The sequence below is a fragment of the Trachymyrmex cornetzi genome, unplaced genomic scaffold (assembly GCF_001594075.2).
Source record: "Trachymyrmex cornetzi isolate Tcor2-1 unplaced genomic scaffold, Tcor1.1 scaffold279, whole genome shotgun sequence".
Taxonomy (NCBI): domain Eukaryota; kingdom Metazoa; phylum Arthropoda; class Insecta; order Hymenoptera; family Formicidae; genus Trachymyrmex; species Trachymyrmex cornetzi.
The window spans coordinates 505,604-529,399 of record NW_017297471.1 but is presented as its reverse complement, the minus strand read 5'-3'; the positions used below and the strand labels follow the sequence as shown (position 1 = coordinate 529,399).

Sequence of the window (23,796 nt, the reverse complement as noted above, 5' to 3'; positions counted from 1 at the left end):
CCCCCCCCCCCCCACCCTTATCCCATCGTCGCACAAAAACACGGTCGATTCTTAAATTACAAGCATCGAATGATTAGATAACACAACACGAATTTGATTAGAGATCATTGATCAATCGTTGCTTATCACACGTCTCCGTGAAATATCGAGAACTTAGCGGTAATCAACCCTTACAGAAATTCAGTTTAATGCTACTCACTTTAATACTAAAAATTATTTATTTTGAGTATTAAAAAAGTACTAAACACTGCTTTTAATACTCAAAATAATTAATCCAATTTAATACTGACCAATGTAATACTGAAAATTACTTATTTTGAGTATTAAAAGCACTAAACAACAGTAATTAATAAGTAATTAATCACTATCTTCCAGTATTAAAATTCTGTAAGGAAAATATGGTCAAAATAGAAGGAGCAAATTTGCGTCGCTAGATAATCTTATAATAATTGATGCAGATACAAATCATTCAATTTTTATCGCCAGAACATTTTGCGTCGTAATTATAGGTTGCCAAGGCTACTGTACGAATGTTTCCTTACTTGTTTGCCTCCCTCGAAATACGTAAAGACGAATGTCCTCGGTGATCGCCGAGGAACACGCAAAATGTTTACTTATGTCACGCAGGGAACGTGATCCATATTCTCGTCGTACACTTTACGCCTAAGCCTATAACTTTCGTTTGCCCAACGCAGGAAAAAGAACGCAAAAACGTTTAAGACGAACATCGAACAGCTCGTATTTAGCATAAAAAGTACGTGGAGAATACGGGCGTGTGCGCGATTACACGATACGTGCCTATATACAAAATTAATCGTACGTTAAACATATCTTATTGATTAACTTAACTAACTATATGCTCGAACGCATGTTCGTGAAAATCCAGGACAAGCTCGCGATCGAGTGAATTGTATCGCCTTCGAGCAATCTATATGTATGTACACATCCGCTGTCGTATGCTATTAAATTATACGCTATTGTACGCTTGATTTTATCTGTACAAACATCTAGTCGCGTTTCGGCCGCTAAAACAGGTCTATTCTTTTTAGCTGAGCTTGCACCGTTCACCTTTCCTCTTTTTCTCCCCGCGTTAGACAGAAAAGGAAGAAAGATGAACGGTGCAAGAAGTTCAGCTAAAAAAACAGGCCAAATATCTCAGTACTTTGCGCGTTGCCGCCGCGTGGCTGTAAAACGTTAATGAGAAGAGATAATCGTACAGTAACGGAGCGATCTCTAGGTACAAACAACGCAACGTTTAATAAAATTACGCCATGATACTGCAGCTCGTAATTTAAACGTCGCGAGTGCAATTTATATTTCCGCGATAAATGTTTGAAGGAGAAATTACGGCCGTAAAGACTTTGAAGTTAATTTCGCTCCAAGTATTGGTGGTATGATCCGCGCCTTTCTCGAAACTGTATCAAAAAAACTTCTCTTGAATTTATTTTTCATGCCAAGAGTTCAGAAATTCAACAAAAGTTACTCGGAAAAAGACGAGAGTTTCGTCGAAAGCGCGTGGAATTTCGGCCGCATCAAATCACTTATTGTTAGATAGATTCTTCGAGTCGACATTTCGTTGGCGAAAATCTCGTATGAGGCCATCGTTTGCTGCAATCCTAAATCCTGTTGCAATCAATGAATTTGAAATTGCGGGCTAGAGTTAAGGATTTGGGATTTAACGAGATGTAGGCTGTACTCCTTTATATTATGTTGCAGCGTTGTCACAAAGTACGCAATTTTTAAAAGGACTGGAGTAATTTTAGGATATATAATTTAAATAATACTCGTATTTTTATCACGGATACACTGTGCATTAATATCAGTGCCGCTCTTGGATATTAAAAGCGTACAATTAGTTTTCCTATGCACATAGGGAACTTGTAAAATGTAACAACAGCACAAAAAATGGAAAATTCTAAATTGATTTAACGAGTTTTTCTTGATGGCACGTTTTTCATTGGCTCCTTTCTCGTAATATTTTAATTAATAGTCGCATAATATAAAATAAAAAGGGCTTTTGTAGAAATTTTATTAAAAATACATATCGCACACACCCACACACATACACGCGCGCATGCATACATAACCTTTTATTTTTAAAACAGCGTTATTAACAAAGCTAGAGTCGGGCCAAATATCACATCACATTTAGTAAATTTAACTACTTCAATATGTACTTTGCCAGTTTTAATATTGAATATGCCAATTCTAACAGAAATGTCATAAATAGTCAATTATTTAACATGGAAAATGCTAAAAAACACTTGTCAAATTTAACTTTTTGATTCATGTTTCAATGTAAGTAACGATACATCATAAGTAATAATAAAAGAAAAAGAAATAAAATTACAATTTATAAATTCGGCATTTATTTATCTGCTTTCATTTTCCACTGATAATGAGTTAAAGCATATCTCACTTTTAACCTGAAACGTGCATGATTCTAACGCTTCACGAAAGATATTGGACTTTTTCTGGCAAAACTAATTCTGCTAGTATTTCTTTATTCGAGTCGCGAGTCGATCTTACTTTAACGGCAAAAAGTCATTGTTTCCCTTTGAGAGTTATTCGAAAAATTCATTGTACATACAAACAAGTTAAATCCATAATTTGTAAGATATACCTGCAAAGTTGAGAACAAATCTTACAATTTACAATTTTACGATTTCTTGAATTGAAACCTTCAATTTTCCCCCGGTTCGCTTTGTGAGTCCAAATTCTGTCAATTTCCCATATTTTTATTTTCTATTTATATTCCCTAGCAGACATGACAAAACGTTGTGTTCGATTCGTCGTTTATGCGTGTCAGTCGTACTATCGATATATTCTATCGCGTTAGTAACAGTTAATAAGTGAGTCAAAGAGTGTTCGAGGATTTTGTTCACAGAAACGATACATGCTTCCATTGCACCCTCATCGTCATCGTCATTGGTGATGGGAAGGCTCAGTGTGTCGCGACAGCAAAATCCGCTACGAAGCCTCACGGGCATGTCAGCCGTGCTGTTTCGAGGTGCTTGGTATATTTGGATCCTGTCCGCTTTTGCTAGAATGATCTGCAACACATGAGGCCTTAAGCAATCTGGGTTCCCTTTCAAAAGGATAACATTGCACGGCCATTAAAACTATAACACCGAAAAGAGCAAAAAATAACATTTCTTTTCCAGGATAAAAAATGTCAAGCTTTGTTTTCTAAGGTAACTGTCCCTATTAATGTGCCTTTTAGTCAATTTGCTTATTACTGAATTAATTATTAAATATTGTAGCTTTAATTTTATCTGCTTGCAATCAATATCGGTTTTTCAACTACTTCTTTTTCTTATAATATTTCTTTAATCTAAAAAATGTTAATACTTTATAATGCTTTTGACAAAAATAGAAAACATGTTTTTGTCCCTATTAGTGAGTCCTCTAACCGGCGATGGCCCTATTAATGTGCCCCCAATTTGTGTACCTATCCACATTTGACTCATTTTAACATATAGTTACTAAAACAGGTAATAAATTTAAGCTAATTGTTTATGTTAATATTACATAAATCATTATTTCAATTATATTTATTTCAAAGTAACTTATAATACAACGTTCTCAGCTCCAATAACTTAACAAAAAAAAAATATTTTTTCTTATTTGTTTGTGCTAGTTTTCTTTATGACTTATCAAAATATATTACAAAAGCACGCTAACAGGGACAGGCACAGTAATTGGGACAGTTATCCTAATACTCTGCCTGCAAAAACTGTTTTTTGCTGAAATATCTAAAAATTTATCTACATGCGGAAAGAATCGTTTTTGTTAAAGTATCAAAAATTTAATTAGATGCAGATTTAAAAATAATTTTATTAGATCAAAATAATTACGTACAACGTTCAAGCTGATTGTCAGCATGTTGAACCTTTTTTACAGCATTGCTTATTATGCTTCAGCCTAATAAAATTATTTTTTTATATTTAGCTACATTTTTTAGGCATTTCAGCGTTTTTTTTCGTATATAGATACAGATTTGAAAATAATTTTGTTAGACTATCAAAATAATTATTTAAGATACTCAAACTGGTTGCTGTAATGTCAAACTATTTTGCGATATTGATTATCATACTTATTTGAGTTTCTTACATAATTATTTTAATGGTTAAATAAAATTATTTTCGGATTATTCTTTTTGCACAATCAGTGGATAGTGTATGCCTGACACAAGCAAAGCAAAAAATATTTTCTTTATCCGCTACTTTTTATTTACAATTCCTCTGTTCGAGGCCGTGAATGATGAAAGAATATAGTTGACTTTACACCTGTGTGAGTGGATAGTTCCTCGAAGCGATCCGATAGATCGGAAAGGCCAGTCTCGGCGTGTCGACCAAGGATATTCGGTAACGCATTCCTTCTCCCGGTCCTTCCGGTCGACAGGAACTCCTTCGAGTTGTCACCGTTCTCGTAGGAACCGCCTGGTGTGACCGAGCCGCTCGTCGCGTTGCTCGTACCCTTGTCACCGGGCCCGTCCCCGATTTCCTCGGGGCCTACCTCCGCTCTCCTCGGCGTCAGCATCCTCAGCACTGCAAAGATACGCCAAATCCTGTGTTTGTGCTCGACGCTTCACAATTCGCGCGTTTCAAACGTCACTCCGCAATTTTTTGATTTAGCAAAAAAAATCTGTTACTATTCGAAATCTTCGATAAAGCTTCATTCGATCGATTTTATTAGTCTTCTACAGCTTTTTATCGATTATATTTTAATACAAAAGAACTCTGCATTAATTACATGGAAAATCGAATCCCGGTTAAATGAGTCAATTTTCATATAATCTACTGTTATAGCGAATAAAACATGTTATAGTCTCTAGTATGTCTAGGATATTTTAAGCTACGTCATACGTGAAAACTAATTCATTTTATCGGGATTTAATTTTCCGTATAATTATTGCGGAGTTCTTTACATTCTATTCAATCTATTGTCTTACGTAACTTAGATAAACGTGATTAGAATTGTAATGCTTAATTGTCAACACTGTTATCTGTCTCTTCATTAATATATAGTTGTACTGTAATTGAAAGAAGATAAAGATATTCGTGATATATATCGTGATGAATCGATATTTTATCTAATTAAGAAATTATAAATAACATTCAATAAAAACGAAAAGAAAAAAGCAGGACAGCTAACGGTCTCATGTACCAATGTTGCAGATAGAGAATTAATAAAGTTGCTAATTAAGTTTCAGTGACCTAGAATTATTAATTAAATTTCGCAAAATACAGCAGCCTGGGGTTCGAAAAGGCTTTCAAAAGCTTTGAAATATGAATAAAGACAGCTGAGATTTATAGCAATGTATATAGCACAAGCAATTCAACTATATTATTCCCTGATACGTTATAGGATTATAATCGTATCTACGTTGAAATATAAAGGCATGCAGTTAATTAAAGATATATAATTTCTTAATTAATTATAGGGCTTGATTAGTATGATTTCATTATCGGTCGTATCGAATAAATTTTGGCCTTCGAATAATTAACTCTCTGGAGATGACGTCAAAATCTGTAACACAGTTACTGACACTGAGTCTAAGAAACCCATTTAATTTATATTAGGTATTGAAAAGTATTTCAATAAGCCAAAATGACGTAACTCGAATGTGTGTATGTGTACATACTAAGTTAATTTTAATAACAATAATTCAAATTTACAGATGCAACATAAAGAATATGATTGAATGTGTTTAATGGGGTGACCTCATGTAAACCGCTAAAAAGGTAATTTTTAGGAATTTTTTTTTTAAGGTACATGCAATGGATCGTTTTAAAAATTTTTGGTGTTTTACTACATATATTAAAGAGTACAACAAAAATTTTTTCATTTCAATATAGTTCATTTTGTGACTTTTCTAAATAAATGTTGACGCAACCTCGTCGCCGCAATCGTAAATCGGCGGGAAATCTAACGCCTTTTGTATTTGTCTAAAACAAAAAAATAAAATGGTTTTTTATTTTGTATGACAGTACCTTGTCGATGAACCTAAAAAATAAGTTAAAAGTTGAAAATTAACAAAATGGCGGCACTTTAAAGATATAAGTACGATTTTGATCCCAAAAATTTCAATTTATTTATGCAATTTTAATTAGTTATTTTACTAAATTTATAGGTTTATCGACAAATTATGACATTAAATAATATTATAGGTTTATCGACAAATTATGACATTAAACAATATGTGTGCACAGGGACAACTCGATCGATCGAATAGTTTTTGAGTTATCTTTCCCGCCAGTTTCAAAAAACTAGTTTCGAGAAAAACGCGTTTAAAGTTTTTAGTATCTGTGCATCATAAATGGACTGTAGCTTCCTAACTTATTCGAATTTTGTTCTGTAACTTTGGGAATATATTTTCTACATTTACTACTATCGATTAAAGCAAAAAAAAATTTTTTCGATTTTTTGAACCGGTTACATGAGGCGACCCCCTTAATAGACTCACTGTTAGCTTTGGCGATATTAAAAACTATAGGAGGTTTATAAAAACTGTAAAGATACAAAGATCGCCTTTACGAGCACCACACAACTTATATCGTCAATAATTATATAAATTATCATTTCAGTAAAAGTTACAAGCAAACATGATATATGCGCACTGAAAGCGCCACATCTAATTTGGCATCATCACAAATTTTTTGTTGTATTGTACATACAGTTCATATCTATGTCACGACAATAGTTTAACTCGTTAATTACATCGTGACATTTTAATTGTACTTCGCACTTTACGGCACAAATATACACGCGAAATCGATCGTAAGAGAGCACAGTATTGTGCGATTCGAAAATAGAAGCTTTTTTACGCGTATTGTACACGCTGAACAATGAGAGATACATTGCAGCATCTCTATGCTTTACCTCTGTATTAAAACGATTAAAGCATACACTCGTTAGATCCCAATTGTAGTTTCAATGTCTATCACGAAACTAACAATTTATCTCCCCGTTACTTCGAGGAAGAATTCCCGATATTAATTCCGTTTTCACGAACGATTTTTATAACCCGCGCTGTACAAATATATACATACTAGGATCTGGTCAACGTGATGCTACAAATATTTTGAAGCATTCTCTGTGATTGATCCATTCCTAAAATTTTTTTCCGATAGGTTAATCAAATGATTTGATGCATTCATAGTGAAAATTGAGTAAAAATTGAGCCACTCTTTTTCAATACTGGCTCAATTTTCACTCTTTATAGTGAGAGATTCCACTTTAAAAAATATAAAAAATACAAGATAAATTTCAGGCAATATAGAAATTATATCAAGACCGAATAATATATTTAAATTCTCACTCTATATTAAATAAAAAGGTAGCTTTTATGAAAAAATCGATATCGGCGAACGTGACTGCGTCGCGAGACTCCTTATTTCGCGGAATTGCGAACTGATTCTCCACGAGCACTCACCTACATAGATGCCTCTCCGGCTATCTGAAAGATTTCTTAGCTAAAGAGTGACGAGTCTATATACAGCCGAGACGACGAGCAACTAATCTAAAGTGTCACCTTCTTCGCAAGCCGGCGCGGCGCTTCGAGAGGTTTGTACGGTTCGTGTTCCATATCTACAAGATTCCGGAATCATGTACCTCGCGATCATCATCGTGGCTCACGAAGATCGTGACGTACGTTGCGCGAAACTGCCGCCTCGAAAAGAAAATCGACAGAGGAAGAGTCCGAAATACCGGCGTCTAATCGCTTACGTGCATATAGCTGACAAGAAAATAAGTACATCAACGATTACTCTCGTCCATGAACGTTGATTACCTCAGAAACGATTTTTTTTAGTATCGGAAATTTGATCAAACATCATCTCCTCTGTTTTCTAATCTTTTCAATATTAAAACCTTTGATAAATTTTGCCATGAGGATTTTGCTGAAATTTATTCGAAATTAATTGGAAAATAAAATGTTTGTTAGCGCGCTTTAGGAGCTTGATATTTAAAAATATTTGGAAATTTGTAAGTTTATATTAGGCAGGAACTATTAATCTCGAGAAATTATTTTCAAATCCATCGAGGGTTTTTAAATAAAGAAGAAAGCAATGATTCTGAAATATTATATGTATTTAAAGATATAAATATTGACGTGTCTTTTGTATTTATTGCCTTAACCTTCCGGAGCCAACGCCAAAATCTGTACCACCGTTACTAACGCTGGGTCTATAAAATCCATTTAATTTACAGTGTTAAAAGTTTCCTGCCAACATATAATTTTGCGATAATGTTTACGTCAATTTATTTTTCAATTTATAAGTAAACATTAAATTCTTGGTATAAACAACTTAAAAACACGATATTTTAAATATTAGAATATATTAAATACTTCAGAGATGATACACATACGTGGACAAAAGAACGGGTTAAATTTACAGACATAGAAAAATTGAGTGTAGCGTATGAGTGCTTATTGGATAAGTTCTAACTCTCCATCTCTATTGGTTACTTTAGTTATAATTGATGTATCGTCTACGAGGGGGCATGAGTTTTAATTTAAAGATGTAACAGTTAGGTAACAACATTGTATGACGAACGTTCAACATGAAAAGAAACGTAATCTATTTAGTAATCATTAAAGATATGTCATGTAAGTAAAACTATAACCACACATTAAAACATAGAATGTACATGTTAGCAATACAAAAGAGATTCTGGAGTACAACACCATAATCATAATAGATATCAATTAAGAATAGAATAATTGAATAACAACATACATACAATAATGACGCGCTTAAACTTTCACGACTGCTCTCTAGTCAAAATCACATAACACATACGTTAATTTATACACTTTACAACGTTTCAATTTTGAATAATAGAATTTGAATGACCAAGACATCTACGTTAGTGTTTCAGGAAAAACGATGAGATATTATATTGATACGAACCATTGATAAGGATCCAAAACCAGGATCGAAACGTATGGAATTTTACAATAAAGACTTATACACAACAATTACCTGTGTTTAGACTTGATTGGCATTAAACTTTGACGAATTCACTTACGCAAGTCGATTACAACATTTGAACTTTATATTACATACTTATTTATAAAAATTCTTTATCTGAGGAATCCAATAAAATTACTAATTGACCGGAAACTTTTAGCAACCATTGTGTGCTAACTAAAAGGACCAAATTAATTTCAAGAAACCAAAATGGCATGTGACTCGTATAAAAAGGAATGAATAAGTATATGTTAATAAAAATAAATCCAAATTTATACTGATATAAGATAAGGAAAATTGAATCGTTTAACATTTTTGAAGAGATTTATAGTTGAGTGGATCCAATAGACTCACCATCAGCTCCGGAGATTAAATAAAAACATTTCGAACAGTATATATAGAATTATATTGCATTCTTTTTCACGTTATATACGATACATAATGAAATACATACTTTAATACCTTAAGCACGTAATTTACATCATTGATATGCGGAATATTTCGATACAGGCGATTCAAATACATTTTCCGGTGCAAAGTCTTTCCGTGCTAGTAACCACAAACTGCGAAGAGAATTTAAATAAAACCTGCTTGCCACATTTGCGAAAAATGTGACGACTATACAAGCGGATTAACAACGTTGTTAGCCGCTTTTCTCGAGCTGCAACATGCATTTTAGTTCACTCTTATCTTCAGCCATTACTTTAGCATGCTGTTTGTGACGTATTTTGAATAATAAAGGCGATATATTATATAACGATAAGGTGAAGCCAAATGAGCTTCGCGAAGTTGCTGATCGATACGTAAATGTAGCCAATTCACGAAGATCAAGTTAATTGTTTGGTAGGACGCGCTACAACTCGGCTAGATACAGCGACTGTGATTAAAACATGTACAGCGCGTCTTTGAGAATGCGCATGACGAAACAGAAATTTCGCGAAGTAAATAACGTAGATATATCGCATCGCGGATGAGAATCGATAGACCGTCATCGCGGGCTTCCGGTTTATCTCGAAACTCATCATATCTCGTTTTCGCTATTTTAATTTGCCCTACAAAGATTATTATTATGTTGGCGCAAACACCGAGCGTGTTGCGGAAGGTAATTCCAACACGAATGTATCGTGCGTTAATATCCAGCTTATTCGTATTCCATTTCCAAATAATTAAACACATCGTGTTTGTACATTGGGCATATTCGTTGATACGTGCATAGTTGGCAGCTTACTGGGCGTATTGCGTCTCGTTTAATGTCGCTTCTTAACAATGATTATTCATGCTTTCAAAATAATTCAGAATGCAGATTGTTCTACATCGCATTTAAAAATAATTTGAAAAATTTAGCGACGGTTCAAAATCTACATTAGAAATTACAATAAAAAGCAATATTATTTTTATCTATGCTTTAAAATAGAAATGCATGGAAATGTATTACAAAATAATAACACAAAAATCTCAATTTTTTATATAAGTTTTTAGATATCCAAAATGATTTATGTAAAGTTTTATTGCGAGGCACAGATTAGTCTGTAAATAAATAAAATTTATTTATTTGTTCATTTATAGAATAATCTCTGCATCGCAATAAAATTTTATATAAATAATTTTAAATATTTAAAGCTTTTATATAAAGACTAAAATTTTTATCAATTTTTTAAATTATAGTAATAAAAAAAATAACAAATAAAATAGATAAACTGTAAAAACGTATTATTCAATAAAAATAGAATATTATAGACACAACATTTTTATGTGTATATAGTTTATTTAAAGTATAAATATTAACACATTTGTAAAATGAGTGTAATACATCTTTAATAGTCACCTGGGAATAGTCATCTGGAACGTTTTTACTCCCAGGGGCGAAAAAATGTGAATTATTGTAAAATATTGTTTCGTACAGATATTTTTTAACATATTTTCTTTCTTTTTTAATAACTATTCTTTATGATCTCCAAATACACAATTCTATCAAAAACTCGCAAAAAAGCGCCATATTACTTAAAATCTTTATTTTTTAAAAATAAATATATACTGTCATAATACTATTTAATGTACTCCATTTAATGGTTGTTTGATTTCTATTTACTTTTTTTCAGAAAAGTGTAATTAAATCCATATCCATAATGTTCTCGAATATTAATAAAAAAATTAAATACAAATAAATAGGAAAACAATCAATAATATACAATATATTGTTAATAATAGTTATTCTAATTGGAATATAAAAAGACTCTCGATGAGATCGTTTGGATAAAAAATATCAGTGACTATTCCCGAGTTAAATCACGCTATCGATTTAATTCACTTGTCAGTCTTTTCAAGGTAAGTCGATTCCGCCATGAAATCGTTTCCGGAACTCGCAGAATGTTCTACGTTGCAAAACGACGCGAAGGCCAAGAAAAATTAGTCAAATTAGTTAGCGCATATGGGTTAGTTCAGATGGTTTGACTGGATCAGTTAATATGTTACGACTGTTACGAGCACGAAATCAGTAAACGATACCTTTTGCACGTGTAAGCTTCCTTCGATATCCCTTGCGCGACGCATAGCCGGAAGTAGCGAGGCAATCTGCCGCCGCGGCGAGGAACAGTCGTTGCCGCGAGGAACTGCCGCCGCCGTCGTCGGGCAGTACTTTGCGCAGCTTCACCTAATCGTTTTCATCATATTACAAACCACTCCTATCATTGAAAATCTACACGACGTCGAAAACCTGGACGAATCGGACAAACGCAGCGTCGCGAGTCGCGAGTTCGGTTTGCAAATGTGCCAAGATACGCATAACAATAACCTGTGGGAAAATTCTTTGTCCGTTTTTCTCTATGCGAGAACAAAAGGTACTTCCCGGAAATCACGATCCACTGCAACTTCACTGCGCGAATTTTTCTGAAGAGAACAAAAACTTGTTTCCGAAGGTCATCTAATCTAATAAAAGTACTTTTTAAAAAAACAAATTAAAGATTAATAATTCGATGAATAAAATAAATATACATAGAGAAGCAGAATATTTATAGAATATATTTAAATATATTCGCCACAGAGAGAACTCCAAAATGAAACAGACTGACAATACTATAAATATTTAAATGAGACTAAGAATTTTTATTAATTGTATAAAATCATTTTAATCGATGTAGGTATGTTTCGAATTTTTTGCCATTCTTCCTGCTGCCAACAATAATTTTCAAAAGTGATTATATAATATATCACGAATAGATCACAATGGGTTTACTAATACAAATCGTAATACAGAATAGACAAAATCAAGATCTTACATGATACAGTGTATCATTTCTATGAACTAATGTATTCGTATTTAACACCACTGCAAAAAACGATACTTCAATGATAGACTATACAAAATAATAGACTACGGAATAATAGATTATGACGATAGCCGATGATGGTACAAAAATAACTAATAAATCGCAATTAAATGCAAATCATCATGTAGAATCAGAGAGATTAAGCGGTTTTATTACGAGAATAGAATGTTTCCACAGATATATTTGTATACATAAAAGATACACACGATATATAAATATTTCTCAATTATTAATTAAATATTTACGTTTAATTAAATTTATTGAAAAACAAAGGAGAATGGTATTTTGCCCGAATCATGACGTGAATATTCGAGAGGGATTAGATTTTTCGGGGTTCGTTTTTAAATTTCAAAGTTCACATATGTATCTTCACGTCGCAGATTTAATCCCGCGAAAACGCGGAATGCATTTCCGTAAACTGCGCGTCCAACCTTGGAAGATAATATCAGTCGTAAAACAACACATGTTGAGAGAATATAAGCGCGGCACGTATACACAATCGCGTAGGTGCTTTATATTCATTCATGATTCATACACCTACCCAAAGCTCCCGATTGCACATGATAAAACTGTTTACAATGTCGAACCTGGAAATGCCGCAGACGCAATCCCGGAGATACAATGCAGAAAGAAAAATTGAATAACATAAACGAAAGAGCTAAATAAGTTCATCAAGATAACGACTTGACAACTCCAGAAGGCAACGAACGATAAGATAATCACTTCTTCGATCTTCGTCTTTAGCAAATTTTCTCAAAGAGATTTTCCGACGTCTCAACTTGAAAATTTTTCTAAACGTTCGAAACCATAAAAGTTTTCCCCATCGTGAAAAGCGAGAAACAGTTATATAAAAAAAAAAGATTATTACTTCGAGAGCCCCGCTATACAGTGTTCAATTAGAAAAAATTCCCTTGGCATTGCATTTTGTTATATACGGAAGAATTTTTTAAATCACAGTTTTCTAATGTTTAAAACACTTGAACTTTAATTTTGTATCTGTTAAATAATAGGAGTTATATGTTGTAGAAAGAAAATTTTTTCTAAAGTGTTTACAAATTTAGCTAGAGAGATACAAAATTATTTTCAGATCCATATTCTATAGCTAAATTTTTAGATACTTCAGTAAAACCATTTTTTTCGTGTAGAGCGGTTAATAACCTGTCAAAAACACAACTCTACGATATCCCAGAGATAAATGTCCGTATATAGAAAGAATAGTTTTGCTGAAGTATTTAAAAATTTAGCTAGATAACAGATCTAAAAATAATTTTGTTAGTCCCTCAAAATAATTAGGCACTAGAATATTAAAACTTTTTGCGGCTTTTATTATTCGTTAAGCTCGAGTGTCTTATACAGTGATGGGAGAAAGTTCGGCAACGGTCAAATATCTTGAAAAATAATGCTTATGGAAAAAAATGTTCAATACAAAAGTTTTAGTATATCAAGTGGTCTATTATATGGTTATGTTGAAATGACCTTCATGTGACCTTGAAGGACACCGTGAAGGTCAACTTTGAAATCTTAAATGGAAACACCTATTTTCTCTTACATATCCTTAAAGCTGGTGTCAAGACGTTTCCGAAACACTGGTTACAAACCCTTTTTGCTTGAGATCTTCCTGAGTTACGAACCTTTAAAGTTTAAGTATCGCCGGCGCATTATCTAAGGTATACTGCGTGGAGGTGGCACGGTCGGATATCCACCTCTTCGAGATGCTTGATCAAAGTGAGTTTGTGCGCGGGCGTTTGTGTGTGTGTGTGTGTGTGTGTGTGTGTGCGCGCGCGCGCGCGCGCGCGCGCGCATACCTTAGATAACGCGCCGGCGATACTTAAACTTTAAAGGTTCGTAACTCAGGAAGATCTCAAGCAAAAAGGGTTTGTAATCAGTGTTTCGGAAACGTCTTGACACCAGCTTTAAGGATATGTAAAAGAAAATAGGTGTTTCCATTTAAGATTTCAAAGTTGACCTTCACGGTGTCCTTCAAGGTCACATGAAGGTCATTTCAACATAACCATATAATAGACCACTTGATATACTAAAACTTTTGTATTGAACATTTTTTTCCATAAGCATTATTTTCCAAGATATTTGACCGTTGCCGAACTTTCTCCCATCACTGTATAATGTTTTTTTATAGTCCTACAAAATTATTTGCAGATCTGTATATACCTAAATTTTTAGATATTTCAACAAAACAATCGTTATTTCCGTTTATTTTTAAAATATTGAAAAAGAATGTGGTGAAGGTAAAAAATAATCTTGAATATGTTTTGCGCAAAAAAAGAATGCAACAATATTCATATCTTAATGCAAGATACACATTTTTGCAGATTAAAATGTGCATTAACCGAAAGTATAAACATGCATTCGTCTATGTTCAATAAAACAGACGAATATTAAAGGAAATCTGGAAGACGCACATCATAAGGAAAAATCTCTAACGCAAATCAACATTTCCGTTTCGACATTGAAACGAACTTTGCTTATACAGTCGAACCTCTATAAAAGTAACTTGTCGGGACCAACCGACCTCCGTAAAAGTTAACAAATGCGCATGCGCGAGCATGTGCTCGATTACTATATAGGAGGTTAAGACATAACTTTTACGGAGGTTAAAACAAAAACGGAGGTTCGACTGTATAACTAGAGATGCGATAATTGTTGTTGGAATGTCAAAACTTTTTGCAGTAGTGCTCATCATGTTTGAGATCTTATGTTATTATTTTGATTGCCCAACATGTTTTTTAGATCTGTATATCTCTAGCTAAATTTGTAAACACTTCAGAAAAAATGTTCTTTCTACATATAACTCCTATTATTCAACAGATACTTTCGTTATTTAAAATTAGAATTAATACAGCAACACACACAAAGATACGCCTATTTATACGAGGTCTCGCTTCACCACTTCAATAGATCTTGTGCGATTATGCAGATTTCTGTATGTATACTTATTATGCCAAAATTACTCTGAACTTTAAATTTCAAGAAAAAAGAACATTAATAGTCTAAAATTGTTCCACAAAAAAATAAATTACTACGCCAAATTTATTCTAAATAATATTTTAATAGGCCAATAAGTACAAAACATGAGGAAACACTGTATGAAAAAATATAATTTTGTTGTTTCCACCGATAAAATAGAAACATTAAAGGGAACGCGCTCTTTTCTATTTGTAAGAGATACGGCCTTGAAAAATTCGCTTGAAAATTTTCAAATATCTGAAATTTTTCTCCGAATATCTCTGAAGTAAATTTTATTTTTACCACATTATTTGAAATCAGATTGAAACTTTAGATCATACTAGTCTTCACAAATGATACCTACATGGAAAGAATGGTTTTGCTAAAATTTAATCTAAAAATTTATCTAAATACAGATTTGAAAATAACTTTGCATCATCAAAATAATTATGTAAGAGCTGATTACTAGAATATTAAAACTTTTTACAGCATTACTCAACATGCTTGAGATTCCTACGTAATTATTTTGATGGTCCAATAAAATTATTTTCTAATCTGTAACTATATATGTAGCAAAATTTTTTAATACTTCAGCAAAATGATTATTTTCGTGTAGAAAAGATCGGGAGATATGCGCATCGCAAAAACTTATTAGAAATAAAGCAATCTGCTGATCAGCTGGAATTCAGCTAGAAGGATTGTACGTCACTGTGTGCAGCAACCTCATCGATATTGCACGTCATTTATTCGACGATGTAGGACCAAATTGAGATCCGCTTTCGATCAGGGACAGGGGATCGTCTTTTAGGAATATTAAGGTCTAACACGTCACTCAACAACTATGTATCGGATCATGACGTCAGAGGCGACGTCAAACGAAAACAAAATTAAGCAATAATTTTTTTCTCTACGTCGCGCTTATAATTAATTATTTACAAGTTAAAAATTAATACTCTTGAGATGTCTTCTTACAAAATTTTTTTTATCGAGAGATGGATTTATCTATCTCAAAGTATACGTAAGAAGTTGCACGTAGCTCCTCGTTCCTTTTCTGATGTCATTTCTATTCAACATAATTAATGATGGATTAACATTATGACATCTCTTGAGGAAAAAGATTTTGTAATTAGCTTTAGGTGTGTGTTTTATCGTCGATCATACACGGAAGCTATCGTAACATTCATATTTCTCTGTAATTTTATTTCCTCTTCATTTATCAGCATTTATAAAATAACATTTTTTACTTGAACAAAACAGAGAAGATGCGAATATTCGCGCTATTTTTAGCAGGTCAGGTGGGTGCTTCACACGATATATGTATTTTCATCGCAGCGGGAGAGCAAAGTTCCTAAAGTGCCGCCACTGTAAAGAGAGCTATATAGATAATTGGCAAATCGGCCCTTTATTTACGAGTTGCATATGTAAAATCGCGCAACAGCAACAGAGATACTAATTGGGATCGTAGTGCGTAGGCGAAAAATGAAATCATCGTCTACAATCGTTAATATAGCATCGTTATCCGCATAAATGACGCAGTCACTGACGTGGCGAGCGTCTCTGGCGTATTATATCTAAAATTGCTACTTTAATTGGCAGATGCAAGAAGCAGGCTAATAAGAATTTCTCGCAACTTTATTTCGCTTCAAAATTCAATACGATGTGATGCCCAAAGAAAAGACTTTCAAGGTACATGCAATATCAGACATAATTATAGAGAATTAGAAGTGAAAAATGTGAATAACAAACTCGGAACAGGAATATACACTTTTTTTACATTAGAAAAACATATCATTCCCTCATTTTAAAAATAATACTAAAAAATTAAGTTTTTAAAAAAAAAGAAAAAAATTTTTTTAATTAACAAAAAATTAATGACTAATTAAACAATATCGGCAAAAATAATACACTCTTAAAAACATGATCAAATGTCGTTTTGTCATTTCCATTTTACAAGCCTTAAAAAACTCTTTTTAAGTCGTTGACGATTACTTTAATATCTTAAAATTAGAACAAAAAAAGTCGAGATAATTCATAAAAAAAATAACATAACTCAAAATATCACCAAGAGTTTATATTTACCTTGATCAAATGAAATAATTAAATTAAAGAAAAAACTTCGTTTTTAAATTTTGATCATCAAAACTGATGATAATAATAATCCAAAAATCACATTTTAAAAAATTGTCATTTTTTAAATAAGGGAACGGTATGAATTCTTGGGATCTATTAGAGTTTTTGTTATCAGTTTTTTTAAAAGAATTTTTCAAGTTTAAAACTTTGAAAAATAAGATTGTGAGACAAACTTGTTGCAAATAATTACAATTTAAAAATTATGAAAAGTCCCAGAGTCACCAGGACTCATACGTTTCAGTTACAAGTCAAAAATATTAAAACATTTTCTAAATCTGTTACGTGCCTAAAGAGAATAGTTTCAGCAATATCAGGCATAATCATGAAGATGAGAACAAATAATTAATTACTAAAATAAATAAACAAAACTTTTGTATGTCTTTTAGTAGCCTTCGCTGTTAATTATTGAAGAACGTACTTTTTTATTTACGGTCTTTAGCTCACCGTGATGTCAAGTTCGACCCTGACACTCACACACTCAACGAGATGATATAATGTCACAGTAGCAAGTAATATTCTACGAATATACACGGAATTCGATCGGATAATAATAGTGTTGTCCTTATTGAATCGATATAATCCGTCATTGCGTGCCGAATCTTCAATCAATCGTAATTCATCCTCAATTTTTCCGCGCGAAATAGAAAAGTCTACATCAAAATCTTTTACGGAAATGGATTTTCCATGGCTTTATATAATAACGTTACTCTTGCAAGTGATTATATTAGTTGTATCTTTCTGCGAAGTAGATTTTATATTCACGGATAGCCTGTCATGAAAGATAAAGTCGCAAAAGAACTTCATCCTCAATTACAGATGATAACAGTTGACAGACAGATAATTATGATATGTCATCAAAATATAATCCAGAGAGATCGATTTTCAATCTTTGACGTCTCGATGTCTTTATTATTATCCACATCTTCACGAGTCGATCGATGCCGTGACTAAACGAAGGACAAGGAAACTTACTTGAGATAATAAAAGGTCCAATCTCGGAAAAATGGAGCACAAAGAACGCCGAGAATGTTATTGATCGCCGTCAACGGCGTGAGAGTATGTTTCCCGAACATAGCTAGTTTTATCGATTAAATTTTTCGTAAACGCATCCTTTACATATTTACGTTTAGTTGTTAACGTTGTTGAGAAAACAAGTCAAGATAAGAATTGCAGCAGGTTACATGAGTCGCATAAGAGCAGGCGAGCGCGACAAATAACGTTCTCGACTTGTCACACGATCTCTGCAAAACATTGAGCAACGTGTACGACTAAGTTTTTAGAATTTTTATCTTATGTAACGTTCTACTAATGTAGATTAACTTTAATCTCAGTTTAACTTGCTCTTCATCTTTTTCTAATTTTTAGAACTAGAAAAAGACGAGGAAAAAGATGAAGAGTTAGTGGAACCAAGATTAAAATTAAAGCTACTTTCCTTTTAGGTGGCACAATTGACATACAAGTACCATCCTATCTTTGTTATTCATTTAATGCATAAGAAGGATCGAACGACATCAAGTGTGTTCTCTATAAGAAAAGCGGCTTAAACTACATTGGTACAAACGAGCACCAATAAAGTAAAGAAGGCTATAAACATACTAATTTATTTATGTGACCACGAGTTAAAAAAATCATTTTAATTTATTCACATTATTTTGCGATCTAATTTACTTATCGATTTATAAATGGAAAATAATTCCTGATTACGCAGGTTGACGTTAATGACAAAATCCAAATATATTGGATGCCAATTGACTCGCTTTGAAATTTCCAAGTATTTACTTTCGCTTTGCAATTTTCGAATGTCATTACGGGAACGTTTATTCATATAATTTTACATAATCGCATTCACGTTTGAAACGGGACACCGACAAGTATTCCGACAAGTCGAGTGTCATTTAACGGTGACACGTTAAATGACACGTCTGGGCTACTCCGTAATAACTCGGGAAATTGATCAATTTCGACTAGGCGACACTCCAAAAGTATCTCGTGCGTCCAACTCCGCTCGGTCTCGACACGTATTACGACACTGACGTAATTCAATTCTTGTACAGTAAGTAATCAAGCAATCGCGCCCACAAGACAGATTTCTGACGCTTGAAAATGGATCGGAGAAGGTTTCCCTTGTGATTTCTCAATTACATGTATACAATCGACTTTGCCCTTGATTTCGACGACTGGTATGATGACATCGACAAGAGAACGGGTTATTCGGGAAGCATTACAGGAAAGACTTCCTACCTGGAGCTATCTTTCATCTCTTTGAGCTGTTCTTTATACAGGGTGTCCCATTTTAAATGATCCAGCCAAATATCTCGAAAACTAAACCCAGTAGACAAAAATGTTTCAAACAAAAGTTGTTTGACTCGAAGGGGGACATAAGATGGTGCCATCGATCTTGGATAGTCCTCTGAAGGTCACGTGAAGGTCACCTTTAATTTTTTAAATGGAACCCCTTATTTCTCATTGCACATTCTTACAGCTCATCTCGAGAGCTTTCCAAAACACTATAATTAAGTTGTTTTTCGTTAAGTACTAGTTAAGTTATAACAGTGAAAAAGAATAAATATCATCTAAACTTTAGGGAATAAATATTAATGTTTCTAAAAATGATGTTATTTATTTCTTTATGAATTATAAGAAATAGGGTTCCTAATAAAGTAAATGGTTGTATGTGCTATGTCTGTGTAATTACTTTACACAATTTAATATTTTAATAATAAATTTTTGTACGTTAAATTCATAAATATAAAAGTTATTATTTGTAAATGTAATAATTATTTAGCAAAGAAAGTTTTGCTAAATCTACTTAATCGGCCGGATCAGTCCCGATCTTGCTTTATAACTTAACTAGTACTTAACGAAAAGTAACTTAATTATAGTGTTTTGGAAAGCTCTAAGAGATGAGCTGTAAGAATGTGCAATGAGAAATAAGGGGTTCCATTTAAAAAATTAAAGGTGACCTTCACGTGACCTTCAGAGGACTATCCAAGGTCAAATCGATGGCACCATCTTATGTCCGTCCCTCTTCGAGTCAAACAACATTTTAGTTTTCGAGATATTTGGCTGGATCATTTAAAATGGGACACCCTGTATATCTATTACTAATGCTTTGATCAATGTCGAATCGATTTATCACGCAGAGAGATCAATAAATTTTACAAGCGGTTAAAAGAAAAAAAAAAAATTAAACAGACACCAAAATCATATTCTTAACTTAATTAATAATTTTATACGGAAAGAATGATTTGTTAAAACATCTAAAAAATTAGCTACAGATCTAAAAACTTAGATACAGATCCGGGATTATCACAAATTTTTCATTCTAACATTCCATAAGAAATTCTTACCTATTTTTCAGATTTCATGATTTTCCCTGACTTTTATTAAAAAATTTTTTTGTATTTTTGTCCCGATTTGGAGACTTAAATATTTTGTTGAGAGATCGATTTAACATAGCAATGTAAATTACTATTATTGTTGCTGACAATGCATTATTAATTGTTAAAAATTAATAAATGTATTGAACAAGGACTCTCTCTTCTTAAAATAACAAAAAATGTGGGCTAATGAGAGTCAGCGCAATAAATTTTCATAAATAAAATTTGTTACTTCATGTGATGTGTTGATCTCATCTTTATTTGAAATATTGACATCTTGAAGGTTTCGATTCTCTTTGGAATCTTCATCAGCAAATTTCTTAACCAAATTAAATTTCACGATCGTCCGATGTAGAGTCACTCGCAGGTTGCCAAAACTGTAGTGTTATCTGTTTTAAATTTATATATATAAGATATTTGAATTCAACCATTAAAATAACGAGTAACTCACCCACACGATCGCCAAATCTCATCATGAAACCTTGGATAATCTATTAATATTCACACTAAACTCACATAGCATTTTATAATACAATCGATATGGCTTTGTTCAAATTTCGTCCACTTTATCTGGAGTGACGAGTATGTCTAATAAAATTTTAAAATTGACAAAGGTCGCATTAACGATAAACATTAAGTCATGATAAATATAAAGTATAAAAAAATATAAAATATAATAAATATAAATATAAACTGCGAGTGACTCTACATCGGACGACCGTGAAATTTAATTTGATTAAGAAATTTGCTGATGAAGATTCCAAAGAGAATCGAAACGTTCAAAATGTCAATATTTCAAATAAAGATGAGATCAACATATCATATGAAGTAACAAATTTTATTTGTAAAAATTTATTGCGCATCTTCGCTCGCGCTGACTCTCATTAGCCCACATTTAGGTTATTTTTTGTTATTAATTGTTAAGTTGGCAGTATTCCAAAACGGCATAGGTATGATGTATATTAAACTTGCCTCTCGACTTTTATTAATTAAGGAAACCGAGCTTAGATTCGTGAAACTGTGACTCGAAAATGAAAGAAAATTTGTTAAATCTCTAAAACCTTATATTTATATAATACTAAAAACACATATTTGTATAATACTAAAAAAATTTAATGCAGTGGTTCTCTCACAACTTAACTTTTCAGAATATATTGGATCCTCGCAAATAATGCAGGCAATTGTTAATTTTATAATTAAAAAATTAATTATCAATCTAGCATGTTCCGCGAAGAACACGTGCGCTCTTGAAATTACTGATCTAACGATTACAACGTAAATGTCATCGTTGTGTTACAAATAGCGAGTATATAGAAGTCGCGTGAGAACTCCGAGAATTCCGATCGATTACTAACTTCGAGCCAAGGATTGAGTAGTATATTTGAAGAACAACAAAATGTGACATAAAAATCCAACCGTGCAGGTAATTCCATTAATTTCCAGGGAATTTTGCGTCGATGAAGTAAGATACAATAGAATAAAGAATATAATTTAGCGTAAAAGGTTTGAATAATCAATAATTTAGAAAAGAGGAATAATTATAGGAAATAGAAAGAGGAAAAAAGTGTTGCGTTCTAAAACAAAGAACGTAGATTGTAAGATGTCTCAAACAATGAATAAAAAAACGTATGCAAAAAAATCTACGTTTAGATTGCAAGAAGAAATCTCAGATATCAAATAAATCCGTTTTATGAACGCGTATAATATCACTAAGATATTACACCCGATTGCATAATATCAGCGTAAAATCCGTCGTCCAAATTCGATATCCGCATTTTACTTCTTTCGCCACAACCGGTCTACTGATTAATCTGGAAATTAACGGAAATTGAGCCGCGACAGATCATTGACTGATTATCGACGTAAACTTCGATCTCCGCAAATTTCGTTTTCAACGAGACCTGGACAGACGTGACTTCCACGTAATCAGAAAACAGTAAATCGCGCGTGAAGAAATGCATAAGATCCTCGTTATCGAAGATAGGGATTTCTCGAACGAATAGAGTCGTTTCTCATACTACGTGCTCCGCATTCGCGTCACGATTTTCGTCTTCCGTCGCGTAACGCCTCGAGTAGAAAGGAGACGGAATGGAAAACATCAAGGCTATGAAATAGACGAGGTGCGCGTTTCGCGGAGAAACAACAATGGGATAAGAAAACAATAGATACAAATGAAAAAAAAACAGAAATAAACTCGCGACGAAGGTGGGGAAAAAGAGAGAGGACGACGACCTCGACCCGCGAAATGAGAAATGAAAGTCCACGCGTGACCTTTCCGAGAATTCGGCAGAGTGAAATCATCGTCGCCTTTGTCGCCGCCGCTGTCGATCTCGATTATTCTCTCGAGCGTAAAGAAGCGGAGCGGAGAGCGCGTTTACTCGGCGTGACGCGGCGCGGCGCGCGCGTGACGTCGGCGCCGATTGACAGACTCACCATCGGGGACGTGACGTTGCTGCGTGTTACGGCGTCGCCGGCCGCCACTGTGCGTCCCTCTCTCGTGCGCGTTATCGCGCGGCCACACCGCCGCGTGACGCGGCGTCGACGCTCGTCGTTACAACACACGAGCACACGAGTAAGAGTTCGTTAGGCCGCGGTACGCGCGTGTGGTGACGCCGCCACCGCCGCCGTCGTCTATCCTACTCCGATCTCCTCCTTCTCTTCCGTCTCGCCTACTGCCAACAGTGCCGACACTGCCGACGGGCGCGAATGTGAAATTACGTGTCGCCGAGGCGTCGCGCGTCGCAACGCAACGCAACGCGACGCGACGCGACGCGACGCCGCGCGACGCCGCGCAGAACGACCGCGCTACCGCACGCGAAACGCGGAGCGGTTATATATGCGAAGCCTTTCTCTTTCTTTCTTTGTGTTGTACGTTCCTCCTGCGTTTCTCAAACGAATCGATACTCCCAGTCTCCCACGGATATTCGCTGTCGTGGACGCGTCAGGACGCGTGCACGTGCGACGGACGCGTCAGGACGCAGCGCCGCGCTGCGCGGCAGCGACAGGCAGCGACAGTGG

At 33.9% G+C, this 23,796-nt stretch overlaps 1 protein-coding gene across 1 annotated transcript; it reads right to left on the bottom strand.

Annotated features, from left to right (window-relative positions):
- Positions 1 to 2,366: 2,366 nt before the first annotated feature.
- LOC108762181 (uncharacterized) lies at positions 2,367 to 23,790 on the bottom strand. Its single transcript, XM_018509081.1, has 4 exons — positions 23,212 to 23,790; positions 11,484 to 11,628; positions 4,290 to 4,550; positions 2,367 to 3,053 (listed from the first exon to the last, which is right to left on the bottom strand). The coding sequence occupies exons 1-4, from the start codon at positions 23,212 to 23,214 to the stop codon at positions 2,992 to 2,994; spliced, it is 471 nt and encodes a 156-aa protein (XP_018364583.1). The 5' UTR covers positions 23,215 to 23,790; the 3' UTR covers positions 2,367 to 2,991.
- Positions 23,791 to 23,796: the final 6 nt, after the last annotated feature.